The sequence below is a fragment of the Bubalus bubalis genome, chromosome 16, assembly GCF_019923935.1.
Source record: "Bubalus bubalis isolate 160015118507 breed Murrah chromosome 16, NDDB_SH_1, whole genome shotgun sequence".
NCBI lineage: Eukaryota > Metazoa > Chordata > Mammalia > Artiodactyla > Bovidae > Bubalus > Bubalus bubalis.
Genome location: NC_059172.1, coordinates 40,106,437 through 40,128,894, shown reverse-complemented (window position 1 = coordinate 40,128,894; position 22,458 = coordinate 40,106,437). Strand labels below are relative to the sequence as shown.

Here is a 22,458-nt window from a genome sequence, read left to right as displayed (position 1 = left end):
ATTCTTAGGTATCATAATCCTGTAACAACACAAACAGCCAGATACTATCATTATCCTCATTTTTACAGATAGGGAATCTAAAACCCAGACAGACTGACTTGCCAGAGTCACACAGCTATTAGGTCTAGGACTAGGTTTAAACCTAGGCAGTTTGGTTCCAAAGTCCATGTACCTTTATTACTCTACTGGAAGCTTCATGAGGTGCTATATAAGAACTGTAGGAGGAAATGTGAATTTGAGATAGTCCCACCTGATGCTCCTGTTATGTCCATTGCCTTTAAATTCCTTGCTTTTATAATGGTAATGGTCAGCCTGCCAGCCGTGGGAAGATAGCAGAGGGAAAACATCAGTTCTCCAAGATCCACGTTGTCCTGTTGAGAAAGCACAAACTGAAGCGCTAGAAATATCTTCATTTGGCAGAAACCAACAAAATTCTGTAAAGCAATTATCCTTCAATTAAAAAACAAATAAATTTTAAACATAAAATAATAATCATAATAAAGAAAGTGTCTTTAGCCTGGTGTACACAGAAGCAGGGGCAGGGCAGCATTGCAAGGGGCTGCACTGGTCCTTCTGCTCATCTCCCAAATCCCTCATGTCTTTTCCCTTCACATCGTCAATCACAAGAAGAATAAATGTTCCTACCTCCGGAGCCCCCTCCCTAAGGAAACACACTCATCTTTAGATGGCAGAACTGCAGACCATCTGGGTTCTGTCCCTTCTGTCTCATTACCTGCAGCCCTGCACAGAGAACAGAAGCCCAACAGCCTAACTATCCCCATGGAAACCCCCATGAGATTTCACTCATATCCCCACCATAGTCCACACAGCCCCTGGGACAAAGCTACACAGAGTACCCAGCAGGGCTGTCTGCCTCACAGGCATCCCAGACATGCACTGTATACATGAGAGCAGCCTCCGCAGCCTCGTGCATGCTCTCAAATGGGTCTCCATACAGCCCCTTGGAGACTCCTCATCCCTGGTTTCCTACATAGCTTCGCCCGCAGTTTTTCCTGCAAACCTCATACAGGCACACAGATAGTCACCATCCATATGCATCCCTCCCCGACAGTCCCTCACTCTTCCCTACATGGCCCCCACCAAGTTTGCTGCAATACTTCCATACATTCCTGCTAACACTCTCCATACCGATATGAGTGCATGCGCACTCATGTGCAGACCACACAACCTGTGCAGACCAGGATGTGGCTTCACTGAGGCCTGAAAACACTAGTCCCTACAGCTCTCTAGACAAGAACCCTGCAGAGCAGCAGCCTGAGCCCACACATCCACAGCCCTGGACACACTTGGACACCTGTCCAGCCCTATGCAATCTCCAGACAGGTAGACATAGGAGGGGGTCCAGGTCCCACAGCCCCCAGTTGCTGACTGCTGGGCTCCCACTTTGCTTAAGCTTTTGCTTTCCCTTGGTGTGTCTCTAAGAAGCCCCACTTTCCTCTGCTGGGGAAAACATCTCCTCGGGCAGTGTGCAGCCAATCAAATAGGTCAGAAGACACCATTCTCTTTCTCCTTTTTAGCCCAGGGAAAATACAACCAGAAATGGGGGAAAAAAGAAAAAAGCCAGTTCGTTTCAACTTTTGTGATACCTGAGGTTATCAAGCTGGGTGTCTGGGTCTAATTACTATAGCTTCATAATGATAATGTTCTGGGGTGTCCGGTTTTTGCCCTCAACATCCATAGCCTCTCCTCCCTTCCTTGATTCTCCAAGGATGCTTCTATTTTTAGAAGCACAGATTCAGCTCTGGAAGGTCACCTCACCCAACCTCCTTCCTTGACCGCTTCTGCAGGAGGAGGAGGTGAAGGGAGCCTGTCTGGTCGCTAAGGCAGATGGATTGCTCTGTATCCCTGAGCTCTGCCTGCTTCATGTAAATAAATGATCTCCCCTCGAAAGCTTGCCAGGCTCTTCTGGCTCCTGAAGCCCTGATATCAAGAGACCTAGGCAGTTGGGCCTTTCCCTCTGGGGTGGAGGTGAGGGAAGAGATGACAGTTCTACAGGAGTGGGGTGTCACATGGGCTGGGGCTAGACAGTTTTGTGTTGCTGGGGTTTCGATTGCAGGAGGAGGGTCTGCTGTCACTGAAGGGTTTGATCCAGTTTCTGGCTAGTAGCAGAGGAAAAAGAGGAGCAACAACTGTGCCCGTAAATTACCTTTTTCTCTTTACACTCCGTGGCCTATTCCCTTGCCCTTGGATCTCTTCTGTCTGCCTTAAGCAGAAAGGCCCAGACATCTGTTCTTCTCAGAGGACTTTTCTCAGAGGGCTCAAGCCCGCTCTCCTCTCATCCTGCCCTAATAATCTTGGTCTGAACAAAGTAAAACAGGAGCAACCAAAGCCACGCGTATGAAGCTCTATCATCATTTTTTTCAGCATACGATTTCTGAGGGCCCCCACTGCACAAGCTCTGTAGGGCTGGAGATGTGACGATGTATCTACTCCAGTCCCCACCCTCAAGGCCAAGGCACACAACTGAATGTACTGCGTTAAGTTACTTTTGTGCTAAGTACATTTTCCTCCAACATAAATCTTTTTCATTCACAAATATTTACATTATATTGCTGTTTGCTCATGAGTTAAAATAAAAAAATATGCTTCAGATTTGGTTATATATTCAGAATGTGAACTAGGGCTAAAGTCCACTTTTGTACTTAAAAGAAAAACCTAGGCAAATTAAAGATTTATTAGGGAGAAAAGGCTTGGTTTGACTTCCAAGTGCTTTAAAAATAAATCATTTAAAATTATCGAAACTATGAAAGTAAGAGTGATAAAATTCAAGTACAAATGTTTTTAAGTATAATAGTAAAATATCTCCTTTTCTTACGTACATACCACCTAAGTCACTCATTTCCCCAGAGCAACACTGAATAATCACGCACATTTTTCTTTTCGTCCTTCATCCATTCATCCATCCATCTGCTTACTCTTTTAACATCTGTTGTGGTTGTTGAGCATTGCTCTCTTCCAGGTGCTGGAAGCTGTTTTTGCCATGGTGACAACAGATGTGGTCCCTTGAGAGGTGACCAGTTTGTGGGCTATGGAACCTAATGCTAACTCTGCTTTTTCCCCATCAGCCCATACTAACTTGGGGTTAAGAATCTATGGCTCCTGATGTGTATAAACATTCCCTTTAAATCAGTGGTTCTCAACCAGAAGCAATTTTGCTCCCTCCGGGCACATTTGGTGTTATCTGGATAAATTTGTAACTGTTACAACTGGGGAGGCAGGTGTTACTGACATCTAGTAGGTAGAGTCCAGGGATGCTGCTAAACATCCCACAATGCACAGGGGAGCCCCTCACTACAATGAATTATTTGGTCCAAAACGTCAGTAGTGCCAAGGTTGAGGAACACTGCCTTACACACAAGTACTTATATTGTTAGTAAAAAATTTTCCAGAATGCTGATAAAAGTCAAATACAAAAGAGTATGGAGTGTTTGGCTTCTTTTCCAGCTTGACAGAAATCAGATATGCAGAGGTGTCACTGGTGGCTAAATGCCCTGGAGGGGTACAAGGGGAAGGAAAATGTCATGCAAAGAAATGCTTCATTTGCTTCTGCTTTGTGTGGCCAAGGTCAGTGTTGTTGCAAGATATATAGGGAACTGATAGCAAATGTGTGTGAATTCTATACCTGCAAAACCTGTAAACTCTTTCTGTGGTGTTTACCTGTAGTGGTCTGTGAGAGTTCTAGTCTTTGTCTAGCTAGCGCACTTTTGCATTCCTATCCTTGGGTTCTTATCGTGAAATCCTTTCCAGTTCCATAAAGTTCTACAAGGGCTGCTGCAGGAATTCAGACCAAAGTATTCATGCCCCTGTCTACTGTCTTCTGTTCAGGGATGAGTATGTTACCCACACAGGGAGATTTAGAGTCTTCTCTGGGACTAAAAAAATTAATATTGAGAAAGAGAAATTTTAATTTTATTGGGGTTATTCACTGGACAGATATGAAACTAGCATTGCTGTAAGGTTCTTGTACTGAAGATAAGCAGTGTACTATCACTTTAAGTTAGGCGCTGTATATTAAAAACATATACCATAAACCCAAAAGAAATGACTAAAATCACATAATTTATTAACTATAAATTAGTTAATAAGCTGGAGAAGGCAATGGCACCCCACTCCAGTACTCTTGCCTGGAAAAACCCATGACGGAGGAGCCTGGTGGGCTGCAGTCCATGGGGTCGCTAGGAGTTGGACATGACTGAGCGACTTCACTTTCACTTCCTACTTTCATGCATTGGAGAAGGAAATGGCACCCCACTCCACTGTTCTTGCCTGGAGAATCCCATGACGGAGGAGCCTGGTGGGCTGCCGTCTATGGGGTCGCACAGAGTCGGACATGACTGAAGCGACTTAGCAGCAGCAGCAGTAGTTAATAAGCCAACAAAAGGGATAAGATACATGCTTTAAAAATGTTAAGTTAATCCAAAAGACAGCAGAAAAAAAGGAAAAGGGAATAAGACTGGAAGAGATATAAATGATAGAAATGGAAAACAAATAGTAAGATGGTAAATTTAAACAAAATACTTTCAATAATCACGTAAATGTAAAAGATCTAAGCATCCAAATAAAAGGCAAAGATTATCTAATTTAGTAAACAGCAAGACTCAATATTATGCTCTCTACAAGAAATTTAATTTAAATATACAGGTATACATACATTAAAAGTAAAAGAATAAAAAACAATATGCCATACTTAAACTAATAAAAAGAAATCTGGAGTGGTTAAGTTAATATCAGACAAAGTATATGTAAGAGCAATGAATATTATCAGGAAAAAGAGGGTCATTTCATTATCTGAAGCAAAAACTTCTAGAACTGGGAGGATAAACAAATTGCAGTCAGAGATTTGAATGCCTGAACAGCACTATCAACTCACTTGGCCTAATGAGTGGCATTAAAGAAACACCAAACAGCAACAGAATACACATCTTTTCAGGTGAACCCAGAACAAGAAAGATCATATTATAGCCCATAAAACAAGTCTCAACTAAATTTGAGAAGATTCAAAGTATATTCTCCGGCTGCAATGGAAATGAATTAGAAATCAATAACAAAAAGATATCTGGGAAATCTCTAAATATTTGGAAACTAAATAACACACTTCTAAATGTTCAATTCAAAAAAAGGCATAGAAAAAACAGAATGAAAGTACAGGTGGAACAAACAGAAAAGACAGATTTAAACACTACCATATTGATAATTACATTAAATGTATATACCTGATAACTTCAATTAAAAAGATATAAATTTTCTGATAGGACGGTAAAGCAAGACCCAACTATATACACTACACTAAGACCCAACTATATACCCACTAAGTGGGTCTACAGGAAACCCACTTAAAATATCAAGACAAAGACAGGTTTAAAGGATGAAAAAAATTAGGCCATGTAAACAATAATCTAAAGAAAGCTGCTGCTGCTGCTGCTAAGTTGCTTCAGTCGTGTCCAACTCTGTGCGACCCCATAGACGGCAGCCCGCCAGGCTCCACCGTCCCTGGGATTCTCCAGGCAAGAACACTGGAGTGGGTTGTCATTTCTTTCTCCAATGCATGAAAGTGAAAGGTGAAAGTGAAGTCTCTCAGTCATGTCCGACTCTTAGCGACCCCATGGACTGCAGCCTACCAGGCTCCTCCATCCATGGGATTTTCCAAGCAAGAGTACTGGAGTGGGGTGCCATTGCCTTCTCCGAAAGAAAGCTTAGAGTGGTTATATTAATATCAAGATTCCAGACCAAGGAATATTACCAGGGAGGAAGGTGATATTTCATTGACAAAGGCTAAAATCATCAAGAAGACGTAATCTTAAAAACATATGCTTCTAATAACAGAACTTCAAAATATATTAAACAAATGAGATAGAATTAAGAGGAGACATAGGCAAACACACAAGTAGAATTAGAGAGTCCAACACTATTCTATCAGTAATTCATTGAACAAGCAAGCAAAAAAGAAGTTAAGGATATAAAAGACTTGAACAATATTATTGACCAACCTGACATAATTGATTCTTACTTTACCTATTAATACTCCATCAAATGGTCAAAATGCCCATTCTTTTCAAATATAAACATTCAGCAAGATGAATCATATTCTGGGTCATTAAAAAATTCTCATTAAATTCAAAATGAATGAAATCACACAAAGTATGTTCTTTAACAATAATAAAATTAAAGCAGAATTCAACCATAGATATCTAGAAAATCTCTAAATTTTTGAAAATTAAACAATACTTTTCTAAATTATCTACAGGTCAAAGAAAAAAGTCATAAGAGATATTAAAAATTACTTTGAACGAATGGTAGTGGTTATGTGACTATATATATGTGACAAACTTGCACACTTAAAATTGATTAATTTTGCTGTACATAAATTAATGGAAATTTAAAAATTCTGAAAAGACAGATTTTACAGAGGACTATATTTTTGTCTTCTAGTTTTATTGTCTTGAGTTCAGAGAATGCCTTGATGGTTTCAACCACTTAAAAATTATCCTATCCTATCCCATGCATTTGTGCTCAAATGTATCTAAAAATAATGCCTATCCTCTATTCACAAGGGACTTATTTCTATATTTTTATTAAGTCAAGCTTGTTAATTTTGTATCCAAATCTTCTTCCTCTTGGAACTTATTATGACATTGTCTTTCAAAATATGGTTTATTCCCATTCCATTGTTTCACAGTCAGAGTATTAGCAAACACTTAAACTATGGTTAACATATTTCTTTCAATGCTCACTGCAGTTTCATAAAACCCATTATCATCTCCCATTTTAAGGTACATTTTGCTTGTGTGCGTCCTTGAGTACTTTTTTTCCAGTGAGGTTCACAGGTAGTTAGAGTAATCTTTACTGTGCTCTAATTCTTAAAAGAAAGTTGGGCACAGAATTTAGGTTAAAATTATTTTATCTTAGAATCTTCTACTTTGTCACAATACCTTCTAGTACTTCATGTTCTAGCTAGGGTGTTTGATGCGATTCTTTTGTAGATCCCCCCCCCCCTCCCCCCGCCCTTCCCCAAGGAGGTTTTAAGATTGTTCCTTTGTACTTTTACTTTGTACTTGTATCTTCTGTAATTTCCCCAAAAGGTATTGAGATATCTTGTTTTCACTGATTTTGCTTGGTCCTCAGTGATTGATGTTAATTGGAATTTTTTTCTCTTGCTTTAATCTCTTTTTCTCCAGTGACCAGTTGATCTGTTTGTTTACCTTGGACCTTCTCTTTCATGATGTTGGTTTTCCTCAGATTCTAGGACATCCTTAATTGTCTGTATTTATAACTGAAGGGTCAAAGCAAAAATCTTTTACTGCTTGTCATTTTGTGAAGATCCTCATGAAGAAGTGGGGGCAATCTCATATTCTCATCTGATATATATATAACTGGATATTTTGAATAATTATTCTTTAATACTACTTGTATGATATTAACATTGCCAAAATTAATGAACTTTGGTTTTATAGTAGGTTATAAAGTTAGGCATGGAATCATTATCAACAGAGTTTTGATATCCCAGTCTCAATCATTTTTAAGCATCACTGTACTGGGTTTCCCAGGTGGCGCTAGTGGTAAAGAACCCACCTCATTCTTGCCTGGAGAATCCCTTGAACAGAGGAGACTGCCAGGCTACAGCTCATGGGGTCACAAAGAGTTGGACATGACTGGAGTGATTTAGCAAGCAAGCCAGTGCAGAAGACATAAAAGACACAGGTTTGATCCCTGGGTCAGGAAGTTCCTCTCCGGAGGAGGGCATGGCAACCCATTCCAGTATTCCTGACTGGAGAATCCCACGGACAGAAGACCCTGGTGGGCTACAGGCCATAGGGTCACAAAGAGTTGGACATCACTGTAGTGACTCCACGCACACACACATACTGGGGGTCTGCAAGACCACCCTCAGGTCTGATGATTCATTAGAAAGACCCAGAAAGGCTATTATGCTCATGGTGGTGGTAGTAGTTTAGTTGCTAAGTCATGTTCATATGGTTTCTTACAATAAAAGGACACAGATTTAAATCAGCAAAGAAAAAAATGTTGCATAGGCTGGAGTCCGAGAGAAATCAGGCATTAGTTTCCAGTTGCCCTTTTCCAATGGAGTCACACATACAGCACTTGGTACTCCCCACAGTGATGTGTGACAAAACATACTAAGTATCACCAATGAGAAAAGCTCACCTAAACCATGATGCCCAATGTTCTTACTGCGGGAGGTAAGGAGTACCCACATGACTAATCTTAGCTGGTCAGTCTTTACTCCCTTCATCAGAGGGGGATCAGTGCAGCCTAGAGCCCTTAAATGAACAAAAACAAGTAACCATCATAAATTATGGGCTTCCCTGGTGGCTCGGATGGTTAAAAAAATCTGTCTGCAATGTAGGAGACCTGGGTTCAATCCCTGGGGTGGGAATCCCTGGAGGAGGGCATGACAACCCACTCTTTCAGTCAAGGTCTAGTCCCTTCTGTAGAATATGCAGGGTTTATGTACCCCAAGCTTGTTGAGCCAGTCCTTTACTCTACATACATTGTGCCCTCCTTTCAGCTTGCCTTTTCACACATATTTTCCTGTACTGAAAAGGGGAGAAGTGGTTGTGGTCCATCGCTTGTGTAGCTAACCATCACACATTCTCATCCAGAGATCAACAGCTGATGACACAGAAGACATTCTGGAAGGAAGTTAGGTTAACAGCAGGGACTGGCAGAGATATTAGATAGGATAAGGGCTGATCATAATGGAATTAAGCTAGAACTCTATAATAAAAAGATAGAGTGTTTCTATATGTTTAGAAACTAAGAAATACACTTCCAAATAACCATGGTTCCAAGTAAAAACCACAATGAAAATTAGAAATATATTGTACTTACGGTCCTCATCCCTGCTCGTGACACAGGGTTCCTAAAACCCTTGTAAATCCCCAAGTGGTAAGAGCACTAAGAACACTAGGGGCATCTTCTGTTTGAGTGAGGCAACTGTGGGTAGGTTCCTTGATGGCTTCTGGATGGGAAGTAGTCACCAAAAAGACTAAGCCATGATTAGAAACTCCAAGTTTTCAGTACCAACCCCCACCCATTCTCCAGACACGGGAGAGGGCTGGAAATGAAGCTGATAATTGATCATGCCTACATTAGAAAGCCCCCATAAATTATTTAAAGTATTGGTTTCAAAGATCTTCCAGGTTGGTGAAGACATCCATGTATCAGGAAGGTGACACCCCCCTCCCCCCAACTCCATGCAGTCAGAGGCTGCTGTGCCCAGGACCTTCCCAGACCTCACCCAGTGTATCTCTCTTCATCTGTATTCTTTATCACATCTTTTAATAGACAGGTAAAGCAAGTAAATGTTTCCCTGAGTTCTGTGAGCTGTTCTAGCAAATAATGGAATCCAAGGAGGAGGTCATGGGACTGTCTGACCTGTAGCCAAGTGGGACAGAAGTTGTGGATATTCTGGGCACTTGCTACTTGTGACTGGCATTTGAAGCCAGGGAAGTCTCATGGGACTGAGTCCTTAATCAGGTGGACAGTGTCAAATTGAGTTAAATTGTAAGACACCCCGCTGGTCTCAGAATTGCCTGTGAAATATATAAGAAAAACCCCAACATGTTTGGTGTCAGAGTTGTGAGTGTGGTAGTCGTATGAGAGTAAAAGAAACACACAGGAAGAGAACTGGAGGATTTTCCCCACGCAAATGCTTAAGAATCAAATTAATGGAAAATTTTTAGCTTTAAAAACTGTAGTATGGAACAAAATAATCAAAGCACCTATCTAAAGAACTTGGAAAAAGAACAAATTAAACCCAAACTAAGTAGAAGGAAGGAAATAATAAATTTAAAAGCAGAAATTAATGACATAAAAACAATATATTCAAAGAAAATCAAAGAAGCCAAAAGTTAGCTTTGAAAAGGCTAAATAAAAACTGTTAACCTTTGTTGTAAAACAGGTAAAAAAGGGGGTAGGGGAGAAAGGCAAAAATAATGTCATGGTTGAAATGCAACACCACTATGGATCTTTACTAAACACACTAAACAGATAGTAAAATTATTTTGTAAACACCTTTACATCCACCTTTACACTTTTACAGATGATAAAAATTAGACACAATGTACAAATTTTTTGAAGTGAGATTTTTAAAAAATTAAACAAAATACGAGAAAACTGAATGAAGAAAAACATGAAAACCACAGCACTTCACTTCCTTGTGTTTTACCTCGTTTATAAGGTTAATTTACACACAGCGTTTTAAAAATATGATTGTTCATAGTAAAGTAATAAAGAGGAAAATCACGTAATTATCTAAGTGAATGTAGAAAAATATGATAAAAGTCAAGTATCTATTTATGGTAAAAGTTTTTAACAAACCAGATATAGAAGAGGAATGTGTTTGTCTGATGGTGAGCCTCTAAAAGCAAGGCTACAGCACTGATGTACTTACTGGTGAAATGTGAAAAGCTACCCAATTAACGTAAGAAATAAGACACTACTGCTTATATTCTATACTGTACTTCAGGCCTTAGCTAGGGAAATAAGGTATGGAAAAGAAATAAATGGTATAAAGTTTTGACATGAAGAATTCATTCTGTCATTTATTTCTCATGTATAAAGAAAGAAATCCTGGGGGAATTCCCTGACGGTCCAGTGTGCTTTTGCTGCCAAGGGCCTGGATTTGATCCCTAGACGAGGAACTAAGATCCCACAAGCCATGTGGCATGGCAAAAAAAAAAAAAATTTAAAGCTATACATAGATTATTACAATTAATAAGCATGCTTATTGATGACTGGTGGATTGATGGCTATAAGTAAATAAAAATAGATTTAATTTTTATGTACCTGAAAAAAAGGTTAAAAAATAGAATAAGAAAAAAAAAAACCTTTACTTAAAACAACATCAGAAAACATGAAAACCCTGGAATAAATTTACCTAAAACTGTACACTATTTCTTTACAGAAAAAAGGTATAGCATTATTGAGTAAAGTTAAGGAAGGTTTAAATAAATGAAGAGATATACTATGTCCAGAGATTGGAAGAACTCAGTATTACATAGATATTCTCCAAACTGATCTACAGGCTAAATGTAATTCCAATCAAATTACAATTTGACAGACTGATTCTAAATTTAACCTGGACAAGAAAGTGCTAAGCAGTCAAGATTCTCTTGAAGAAGAACAAATTGGGAGATCCTAGTCTACCTGACAGGAAAACTTACCTAGAACGCTACTGGGCTAGTGGAGCATTTGTGCGGGGCAAATAAACCCATGGAGCTGTAGAGAGAGCTCAGAAACTGACTCATGCCTGTATGGACGTTTGTCTTATGTGCCACTTCTCTTCATTTGCCTCTCTACTTACTCCTTGCTCTTTGCCCTCAAACGTTGTCCTCCTCAGAAAGAAATAAAACTTAATGTACTTATTAAGAAACTTAAACATCTGACAGAGTTTGGAATGAGTTAGTGACAGACATGTGAACACACACAACCCACACAGCAAATAAAATCAAGATAATTCATTTGCTTGTTCTTCATTCAAAAAACATTTATGGGATACAATTATTTGTCAGGTACTCTTCAGGGTGGGCTTCTCTGATGGTTCAGTGGTAAAGAATTCACGTGCAATCCAGGAGACGTGGATTCAATTCCTGGGTTGGGAAGATCCCCTGGAGAAGGAAATAGCAACCCATTCCAGTATTCTTGCCTGGGAAATCCCACGGACAGAGAAGCCTGGCGGGGCTACAGAGAGTCAGACACGACTTAGTGACTAAACCACCACCACCACTCTTCAGGCTACTAGGAATCCATCAGGGAACCAAATAGGCAAAAGCCATTTGCCATCATGAGTCTTGTATTTCTTTTGTGTAAAGCTTGACAATGAGCAAAACCAACTGTATACAGACATACACATACATGTATATACACACACACATATATAAATACACATATAATACACACACGTGTAATATAATGCAGAGAAGAAAAAAGTCCAGAAGAGGGATTAAACAATATTGAAGAGAGTTAAATAAAATGTTAAGTAGGGAAGCCTTCATAATAGAGTTCCTTTTTGAGTGAAAATCTTTAGAAATGAGGTTAGAAAGCTGTAATGCAGCTGACTGGGGGGAACTGCACACGGATCAAGGAGCAAGTACAGATGCCATGAGGTGGGAGTGTACCTGCTGTGTCTGCAGAAGAGAAAGGAGATAGTAAGAAGAGAAGGGAGGAAAAAGTGGTGCGGTCACAGAGGTTGTGAGGGACCGAATCATGCAGCTTGTCATAAAAACTTTGCTCTAAGTGGGAATGGAAGTCATTAAAAGATTAAAGCTGAGGAACAGCATAATATGATTTTATTTTAATGTGATCACTCAGGCTTCCGTGTTGAGATGAGTCTGAGGGGACAAGGGCAGCAGCAGGGCCAGTAGTTAGGAGATGACTGTAACCTGGTGAGAGGTGATATGGATTGGTACACAGAAAACAGTGGAGAGAGATCATCAAATTTTGAAAATGAAACAACAGAGTTTTCTAATAGAATAAATGATAGAAAGAGAGTAGTCAAGGATGACTCCAGTACTTTTGGTCTGAGTTAATGAGAAGGTGGAATTGATATAACTTGCACTTCTAAATGGAAAGGGAGAAGGCACTGCACTATGGGAAAGTGAAAGTGTTAGTCACTTAGTTGTGCCCGACTCTTTGTGACCCCATGGATGGTATTCCACCAGGCTCCTCTGTCCATGGAATTCTTCAGGCACGAATACTGGAATGGACGTTCATTCCCTTCTCCAGGGGAACTTCCAGACTCAGGGATGGAACCTGGGTCTCCTGCATTGCAGGAAGATTCTTGACCCTCTGAACCACCAGGGAAGGCTATGGTAAAGACCAAGAACTCAGTTCTGTATGCATTAAATGTGTGATCCAAATGGGAAGGTCAGGGAGCCAATTAAATACGAGTGTGGAAATCAGGGGTAAGAGCCAGTCTAGAAATACAGATGACCAACTCCTGGGTGGAACAAAGAACATAATCACATATATGGTTCAGCTATAAATTAAGTTTACATGATAATGACACAGATAGCAATAACTATCTCAACAAATTTGTAATATTACTATTTTGAGAAGTTGGAGGAGCAAGAGTGTGTGTTTGTGTAGTGAACTTATGAGCTAAGTCTTCAACTTTCATAACAAAATTTGATAGAAATCTAAAACTAAAAAATAAAATAGAGCATTAAAAAATATGGAGGCATACTTTGAAACAAACAGTTGAAAGTGGTTTGAAGACAGAATTGAAACTAGGGGTATAAACATATAGAGGTCTTCTTATTTAAAAGTCGTGAAGTCTGGACGTGTGGAACAACAGGGTGAAGTCTTAGTGATTCCTTATTATGCAACCTTAGATAAACTACATAATTTCTCAGTTTATCAGTTCTCTGCTCTTAGTTTCTTCATTTGGAAACTAGTGCTGTGCTGTGCTTAGTTGCTCAGTCATGTCTGACTTTGTGAGTCCATGGACTGTAGCCGGCCAGGATTCTCTGTCCATGGGGATCTCCAGGCAAGAATACTGGAGTGGGTTGCCATGCCCTTCTCCAGGCGATCTTCCCAACCCAGGGATCGAACCCAGGTCTCCCGCATTGCAGGCAGAGTCTTTACCATCTAAGCCCTGTGTATGTGCTTAAGTCGCTCAGTCATGTCCGACTCCTGTGACCCAGTAGACTGTAACCTGCCAGGCTCCTCTGTCTAGGGGACTGTCCAGGCAAGAATACTGGAGTGGGTTGCCATTTCCTTCTCCAATCTAAGGTCTAGTGGTTTTGTTTTGTTTTGAATTTTTTTTACTTTACAATATTGTATTGGTTCTGCCACACATCAACATGAATCCACCACAGGTGTACACGTGTTCCCCATCCTGAACCCCCGTCCCACCTCCCTCCCCATACCATCCCTCCGAGTCATCCCAGTGCACCAGCCCCAAGCATCCTGTATCGAACCTGGACTGGAGATTTGTTACTTATATGATATTATACATGTTTCAGTGCCATTCCCCCAAATTGTCCCACCCTTTCCCTCTCCCACAGAGTCCAAAAGACTCTTCTATATGTGTATGTCTCCTTTGCTGTCTCGCATACAGGGTTATCGTTACCATCTTTCTAAATTCACCGTGAACTTCCTGATGTTCAAGCTGGTTTTAGAAAAGGCAGAGGAACCAGAGATCAAATTAAGAAAAAGCAAGAGAGTTCCAGAAAAACATCTATTTCTGCTTTATTGACTATGCCAAAGCCTTTGACTGTGTGGATCACAATAAACTGTGGAAAATTCTGAAAGAGATGGGAATACCAGACCACCTGACCTGCCTCTTGAGAAACCTGTATGCAGGTCAGGAAGCAACAGTTGGAACTGGACATGGAACAACAGACTGGTTCCAAATAGGAAAAGGAGTTCATCAAGGCTGTATATTGTCACCCTGTTTATTTAACTTATATGCAGAGTACATCATGAGAAACGCTGGACTGGAAGAAACACAAACTGCAATCAAGATTGCCGGGAGAAATATCAATAACCTCAGATATGCAGATGATACCACCCTTATGGCAGAAAGTGAAGAGGAACTCAAAAGCCTCTTGATGAAAGTGAAAGTGGAGAGTGAAAAAGTTGGCTTAAAGCTCAACATTCAGAAAACGAAGATGATGGTATCCAGTCCCATCACTTCATGGGAAATAGATGGGGAAACAGTGGAAACAGTCAGACTTTATTTTTCTGGGCTCCAACATCACTGCAGATGGTGACTGCAGCCATGAAATTAAACGACGCTTACTCCTTGGAAGGAAAGTTATGACCAACCTAGATAGCATATTGAAAAGCAGAGACATTACTTTGCCAACAAAGTTTCGTCTAGTTAAGGCTATGGTTTTTCCTGGGGTCACGTATGGATGTGAGAGTTGGACTGTGAAGAAAGCTGCTGAAGAATTGATGCTTTTGAACTGTGGTGTTGGAGAAGACTCTTGAGAGTCTCTTGGACTGCAAGGAGATCCAACCAGTCCATTCTGAAGGAGATCAGCCCTGGGATTTCTTTGGAAGGAATGATGCTAAAGCTGAAACTCCAGTACTTTGGCCAGCTCATGCGAAGAGTTGACTCATTGGAAAAGACTCTGATGCTGGGAGGGATTGGGGGCAAGAGAAGGGGACGACAGAGGATGAGATGGCTGGATGGCATCGCTGACTCAATGGACGTGAGTCTAAGTGAACTCTGGGAGTTGGTGATGGACAGGGAGGCCTGGCGTGCTGCAATTCATGGGGTCACAAAGAGTCGGACACGACTGAGCGACTGATCTGATCTCTGATCTGATACTGTATTGGTGTTTTTCTTTCTGGCTTACTTCACTCTGTATAATAGGCTCCAGTTTCATCCACCTCATTAGAATGGATTCAAATGTATTCTTTTTAATGGCTGAGTAATACTCCATTGTGTATATGTACCACAGCTTTCTTATCCATTCGTCTGTGATGGACATCTAGGCTGCTTCCATGTCCTGGCTATTATAAACAGTGCTGCGATGAACATTGGGGTACATGTGTCTCTTTCAATTTTGGTTTCCTCAGTGTGTATGCCCAGCAGTGGAATTGCTGGGTCATAAGGCAGTTCTAGTTCCAGTTTTTTAAGGAATCTTCACACTGTTCTCCATAGTGCCTATACTAGTTTGCATTCCCACCAACAGTGTAAGAGGGTTCCCTTTTCTCCACACCCTCTCCAGCATTTACAGTCTGCATCTGCAGTAAATAAGAGATGACTAATATTACTACATTTGATGTATGCTTCTCATTCTCACTGGTCTCTGCACTCTTCTAGAGGGAGTCTGACTTCTCCATCTTTCCTAGTGGCAGACACTTACGAGTAGCTTAGTATTTCTTGAACAAATGCACACATGAAGAGGTGCAAGAGTTCTTGGATATCTGCTGCAGCCCCCGTAGCCTAGCTTCCTCAAGACCTTGGGTCAAATTTCCAGGAAGCCACTAAGCTATGGGACATCTGGTTACCACCCACCCTGTATCCCCCAGCACTAGTGACTCTCTGAGAAATCCTGTTCTTACAGAGTCTCTCACAAAAACAAAAACCACTTGTGAGATAAAGCAGGGTGAAATAATTATTTATCAGGTAGAGAGGTAATTCCAGTTGCAACATTTCTCTCAAGGGTCATTAATTTTCACTGTAACAATCACACTGATGGCCCAAACCTGGCCCACCTGTAAATGAAAGCTTGCAATGATTTGGTCATTCAGTTTTCTCAGAAACTCCCACCGTATTCCTGATACTTGACCCAGACGTGACAAAATTGGCAAAAACATCCTTTTTCAGTGACAGATCCTACCAATAATTAGCATGCACTGTTAAAGTAACTGTTGATTGCACTTTATTTATAGATATTAACATGATTAATTGCACTGGAAGTGTTCCTGGAGGATGACGCTCTCTGAGCTGGTGCTGGGGGACGAGAGAAGCCAGCAGCCCTCACAGGGCCCTGGGAAAGGACTGCCATTAGCCCACTCCTTTTCCTTTTTTGAATCATTCCCTCAAACGATTCTAGATCTAATTCCACAGGACTGGCCCTACATTAGAAAGTATTACTCCGACTAATGATATGCTCAGTTAGGAATACATAGGATAATAACATCACATATACATTAGATCACTTTACAGTTGACCAAAAACATTGACATCACTATCTTTTCTGATTTTGTCTGCTTCCCTGGTTTAAAATGCCACATGTGTACATGGATGACTCCAACATTTATGTCTCCATCCCCACCTCTTCCTGCATTATAAACTCATACATCCAAGTGCCTTCTTTAGATGTCTAGTTAATCATCTAATAGGCATCTCAATCTTGATATTTCAAAACTGGAACTGATCTCCCTCTCCTGCTCCCAGCCATCCCACCCATCTTTTCCATTTCAGTTTGGTAAACACATCCTCCGAGCAGCTCACCAAATCTGGTAGTCATTAGATTTTGTATTCCTCCTCTCCTCTCACCCTCCCACATCTGCAAGTCATGTTATTTCTCCCTCCAAAAATATCTAGTCTGTCCAATTTTATCCTTCTCTATGTTGCTATGCTATACCAAAATACCATCACCTTCTCATGTAACTCCCTTCGAATCATGAAGGCAAAAGGAGAAGTTAGTCCGTGAGTCAGGATGGCTGCTATGATATGTTCATATCACATGATGCTATATGGCTCACAGTTGCTCAAGCTGGAAGGAAGCCTCCGTTGCTTGCTTACATATCCTCATGCTTACCCTGCAATGTGACTGAGTCTGGGATTCCCATCTGGACTGGTGAACTGGTGAGGACTCAGAGGATTGGTTCCACTAGCGTAGGGATGGTGTGGTTCCTGACTGCCCTACATGACTGGGGTTTCCCCTTAGAGTATAATCTAGGCGCTGGCTGACAAGTTTGCACGTGTACATGCATGCTGAGTTGCTTCGGTCTTGTCTGACTCTTTATGACCCTCTGGACTGTAACTTGCAAGGCTTTTCTTCCATGGGATTCTCCAGGCAAGAATACTGGAGCGATTGCCATGCCCTCCTCCAGAGGATTTTCCCACCCAGGGATCGAACCCGCGTCTGCTGTGTCTCCTGCATTGCCGGTGGATTCTTTACTGCTGAGTCACCAGGGAAGTCCAGCAAGTTCCCATCAAGGTGATTTAGTCACTAAGTCACGCCCAACTCTTGCAACCCCAAGGACTGTAGCCTGCCAAGCTTCTCTGTCCATGGGATTTTCCAGATACTGGAGTGGATTGCCCTACCCTCTTTCAGAGGATCTTCCCAACCCTGGGACTTAACCCACGTCTCTTTAGTCTCCTGCATTGGCAGGCGGGTTCTTTACCACTAGCACCACCTGGGAAGCCCAATTTTGCTTTAGGCTACATCAGTAGAGGTACAGTCTAGGGAGGGAGGTTATACATCAGCCACAACACACCTGAAACCTGAATTCTGTTCTGGACACCTGCAGTTTAGAGATGTATGATCACCTGAAAGATGGTGAGAAGAGCAACTACCATGAGACAGACAGGATCAGTATTACATGAAGAACAATGAGGAGGTATTAAATTTTCAGGAAAAGGTTTGAGAAAGACAAGACTCTTGTCAGCACAGATTTGAAGTGGAGTCATACAAAAGAGCACCCCACTCCAGTACTCTTGCCTGGAAAATCCCATGGATGGAGGAGCCTGGTAGGCTGCAGTCCATGGGGTTGCCAAGAGTCGGACACGACTGAGAGACTTCACTTTCATTTTTCACTTTCATGCATTGGAGAAGGAAACGGCAACCCACTCCAATGTTCTTGCCTGGAGAATCCCAGGGACGGGGGAGCCTGTTGGGCTGCCGTCTATGGGGTCACACAGAGTCGGACATGACTGAAGCGACTTAGCAGCAGCAGCAGCATACGAAAGAGGGATTAAACTCACTCTTAACGGTTCCAAGGTTTAGAACCAGGGCCAACAAGGGGAAGACACAGGAAGATTTAGAATATTCTCCTCTATCACAATCCAAAATCATGGTCTGTTTGTCTCTGAAGGGGGAGAATTTACTATCTGTTCAGCAGATTTCTCTGCTTTAGAGAGGAATGGAGTGGTTAACAATGTAGTCTTTCCTAGCCCTGATGTCCTGCAGCTCCCTGATCTCAGACATCAACTGGTAGGCAAGAGGAGATAATCAAGTTTGGAGCAAGGCAACCATGTTATCAAAGTTGTGATTAAGGAGATAGGACTTGGTGGAGTGTGCGACTGTCTCTGAGGGGAAGATCTAGAGGGACCTCATGCGAAGAGTTGATTCATTGGAAAAGACTCTGATGCTGGGAGGGATTTGGGGCAGGAGGAGAAGGGGACGACAGAGGATGAGATGGCTGGATGGCATCACCGACTCGATGGACATGAGTTTGGGTGAACTCCGGGAGTTGGTGATGGACAGGGAGGCCTGGCGTGCTGCGATTCATGGGGTTGCAAAGAGTCGGACACGACTGAGTGACTGAACTGAACTGAACTGAACTGAGGAGGTCAGAAACGGTGAGGGCTCCTGACTAAAGCTGCCTAATTCAGCATCTTAGGAACATGAGAACTTTAAAAGGACACATGGAAAAGAGGAGGTGAATTCCAGCCTTAGTGCACCAAGCACAAGACTTTCGGGTACTGAGGTCTTGATGAGACTTCTTATTCTTTCTCAGCTTGCTGCCCTAATAAATTCTTTAAGATTTACACATGAGTTTTTTAATACTCCTATTTTCCCAGGGAGCATGTCTAGTCAAGGACTGTCCTCGGTGAACACAAGGAGAATTTCAAAAGTTAAAGGGCTACAGAAAAGACTTTTGTATTTAAGTTCAAGGAAAAACAATCTATTCTTCTAAGACATTTTAGAGATCCATCAATTCTTAATAGAAAAAAAGGAACAAGATGAAAATTTGTTCTTCTTTAAAGAAAAAGTCTCACTCGGGAACAGGAGAGCGTCTGTAGAAGCTTGGGCATTGTGTGATGACTCTGACTGTTACAAGGCATTTCGCTGGCTTTTGAAGAAAAAAAAACAAACAACATTAAGATGCATTGTAAATAATTAAGAATTCACCCAGCATTGTAAGCATCTTTGTCATCCCAAACATTCCATCAAAACTAAGAATTCACACAGTTTAGGGGAGATGGGAGGATGAGATTCTCTAGTAAAGACGCCCTCTAAAGGGAAACATGACGGTTAGTGAATTAAACCAACATGCTCAGTGGAATGAACAATCATAAAGAAAAAAAAACATTATTTTTACTCGACTCTGGATGGAGATCTGCTCCACAGATAATCCCGGGACACAGGGTGCTTTTAACCTTATTTGGAGATAAGCACTACGATCCTCTTCTGGCCCCTCTTCTGGCCCCATGAACTTTTGCTCCATCCTTACTGCCACTCTTAGAGCTTAGTACATGGGTCACTAAGCCATTTCATTTGTTCTCCAAAATGTGTCTTGATTACAACTCTTCCTATCTATTCCCTCTGCCTCAGTCTCTGCAAGATTACTTGGGGATAACTCTACCTTTTCCAATCCATCCTTCACATAAACAGACTTGACCATTTTGCTTGCTTGCTTAAATCCTTTGACAGATCCCAGATGCTCTTAGGTTCAAATGTGAACCTCTTAGCATATCCTTCGAGATGACTCCGAGGATAACTCCTATTATTTCTCCTGCCTAACACGTCCAGTCCTTCAGTCAGTCTGAACTATTCTTACTCCCTACACAAACCTTACCCTTTCATTTCTGAACAACTCTACTCATTTCTCTGCTGGTAAAATGGTTTTTTTTTTTTTTTTTTTTTTTTTTTTGCGTTGAAGACGTGGCTTACAAGTTTCCCCTTCTGTGCAGGCATCCTGTCTCTCCAACCCTGTGCTCTCTGCTCTGGCAGCCATCTGTCCATGTTTCTATTACCACGTGAAATTAGAGATACTTGTTTTAGACTGTGAAAAGCTGAAGGCTGGAGCTATATTTTCTTTCTTTCGGTACTTTTATCTGGGGCCCTGGTTATTTTACAGAAGAGAACCTTGGGTCGGAGAAGTTAAGCAATCTTCCCTACGTCACACAGCTGGTTAGTGCTAGAGCCACACCCCAAGCAAGCAGCTTGACTGCAGAGTCTATGGCGCTCCTAAGTGGGGGGTCCTTGCAGAGTACAAGAGAACTGGGGACTGGGGGACTGGGGAAGGGGAAGGTGGCTAAATTCTCCTGGAGACTTGAGAAGCTTGGAGGTGCTGAGCTGGGAGCTACAAGCCTCCAGATCCTTCTCTTAGCCACAGGTTTCCACCCTCAGGGCTGACCTTCTCATACCTTTCATCAGCAGGAACTTGCTTTTGCCTTTGCAGCTAGAGAGGAAAAAAGAAAAAAAGAGAGAGAAGAAAGCTACCTTGACTGAATCCTATTTAAGAACTAGGGCAAATGAGGCTTTAGCAAAAGAGGATCTGCCTTTCTTTCACACACAAACATTAGACAGTTTCCCTCCATTTCCACTAAAATTTTCTAATACTCCTTAGGGAAATAAGAGATTTTGTTACAATAAAGGGTACTGTAGGTGTAATTAGGGGGCATCTCAGATGTACTTCCAATAAAAACACCAGTAATAGTCTCCTTCTCTAAAAAATAACAAACTAAAAATACATGTAAAGACAAAGAACAAACTTGTGGTTGCCAAGGGATGGGGAGGGAGAGGGATGAACTAGGAGTCTGGGGTTGGTAGACGCAAACTATTACATTCAGAGTGGATCAACAACAAGGTCTTGCTGTACAGCACAGAAAACTATATCCAATCTCCTGGTATAAACCATAACGTAAGAGAATAAGAAAAAGAATGTATATGTGTGTATAACTAAGTCACCTTGCTGTACAGCAGAAATTAGTGCAACATTATAAATCAACTATTTGATGTTTAGTCGCTAAGTCGTGTCTGACTCTTTTGTGACCCCATGGACTGACTGTAGCTCTCCAGGCTCCTCTGTTCACAGGATTTCCCAAACAAGAATTGCCATTTCCATCTCCAGGGAATGTTGGAAAGGAATCTTTCCAACTCAGGGAATGAAGCTGCATCCCCTGCAGATTGGTAGACGGAGTCTTTACCACTGAGCATCCAGGGAAGCCCCAAATCAACTATACTTCAAAGAGTAAAGATAAATAAAATACATGGAAAGTATTTAGCACAGTATCTGAAATACATGTGTGAATTCATTATCTGTGTTGCTCCTATACTTCTTAGAGCAGTGCCTGGCACAGGGTAGGTCCATAAATATTAAATGCAATGCATCAATGAATGAATAAGCAGTAGTCTCTACAGGAAAGGAGAGAGAGACTGATCAGGGAGAACACAGAGCAAAGACTCCTCTCTATCAGGGTGACCTACATTTGAAGACACTCTTACATCCTGATGTACAAACTACATGAACACAGGAGACACATAGATGCTACAAGAATTTCCTACATATATACAATGGAATATTACTCAGCCATAAAAAGAAAGAAATAATGCCATTTGCAGCAACATGGATGGACCTAGAGAGATTATCACACTAAGTGAAGTAAGTCAGAGAGAAAGACAAATATCATATGATATCACTTATATGTGAAATCTAAAATATGAACACAAATTAATATATCTACGAAACAGACTCACAGACATAGAGAACAGACTTATGGTTTCCAAGGGGGAAGGGGAGTGAGGGAGGGATAAATTAGGAGTTGGGGATTAACAGATACATATTACTATATATAAAACAGATAAACAGCAAGGACCTACTGTACAGCACAGGAAGCTCTACTCAATATACTGTAAGAACCCATATGGGAAAAGAATCTGAAAAAGAATGGACATATGTAGAACTGAATCACTTTGCTGTACACCTGAAACTAATACAATAGTGTAAATCAACTATGGTCCAAGGCAAAAATTAAATTCAATAAAAAGAACGTCCTAG

At 41.3% G+C, this 22,458-nt stretch overlaps 1 protein-coding gene across 4 annotated transcripts in view; it reads right to left on the bottom strand.

The window, feature by feature from the left end:
• The window catches only part of SYT9 (synaptotagmin 9), a 340,283-nt gene that overhangs the window by 46,589 nt on the left and 271,236 nt on the right, over positions 1–22,458 (bottom strand). For all 4 annotated transcript variants that reach the window (XM_044929459.2, XM_044929458.2, XM_044929460.2 and 1 more), the window contains one exon: positions 251–371. In XM_044929459.2, the coding sequence (XP_044785394.1) occupies positions 251–371 (121 nt within the window). The remainder of the gene's footprint in view (positions 1–250; positions 372–22,458) is intronic.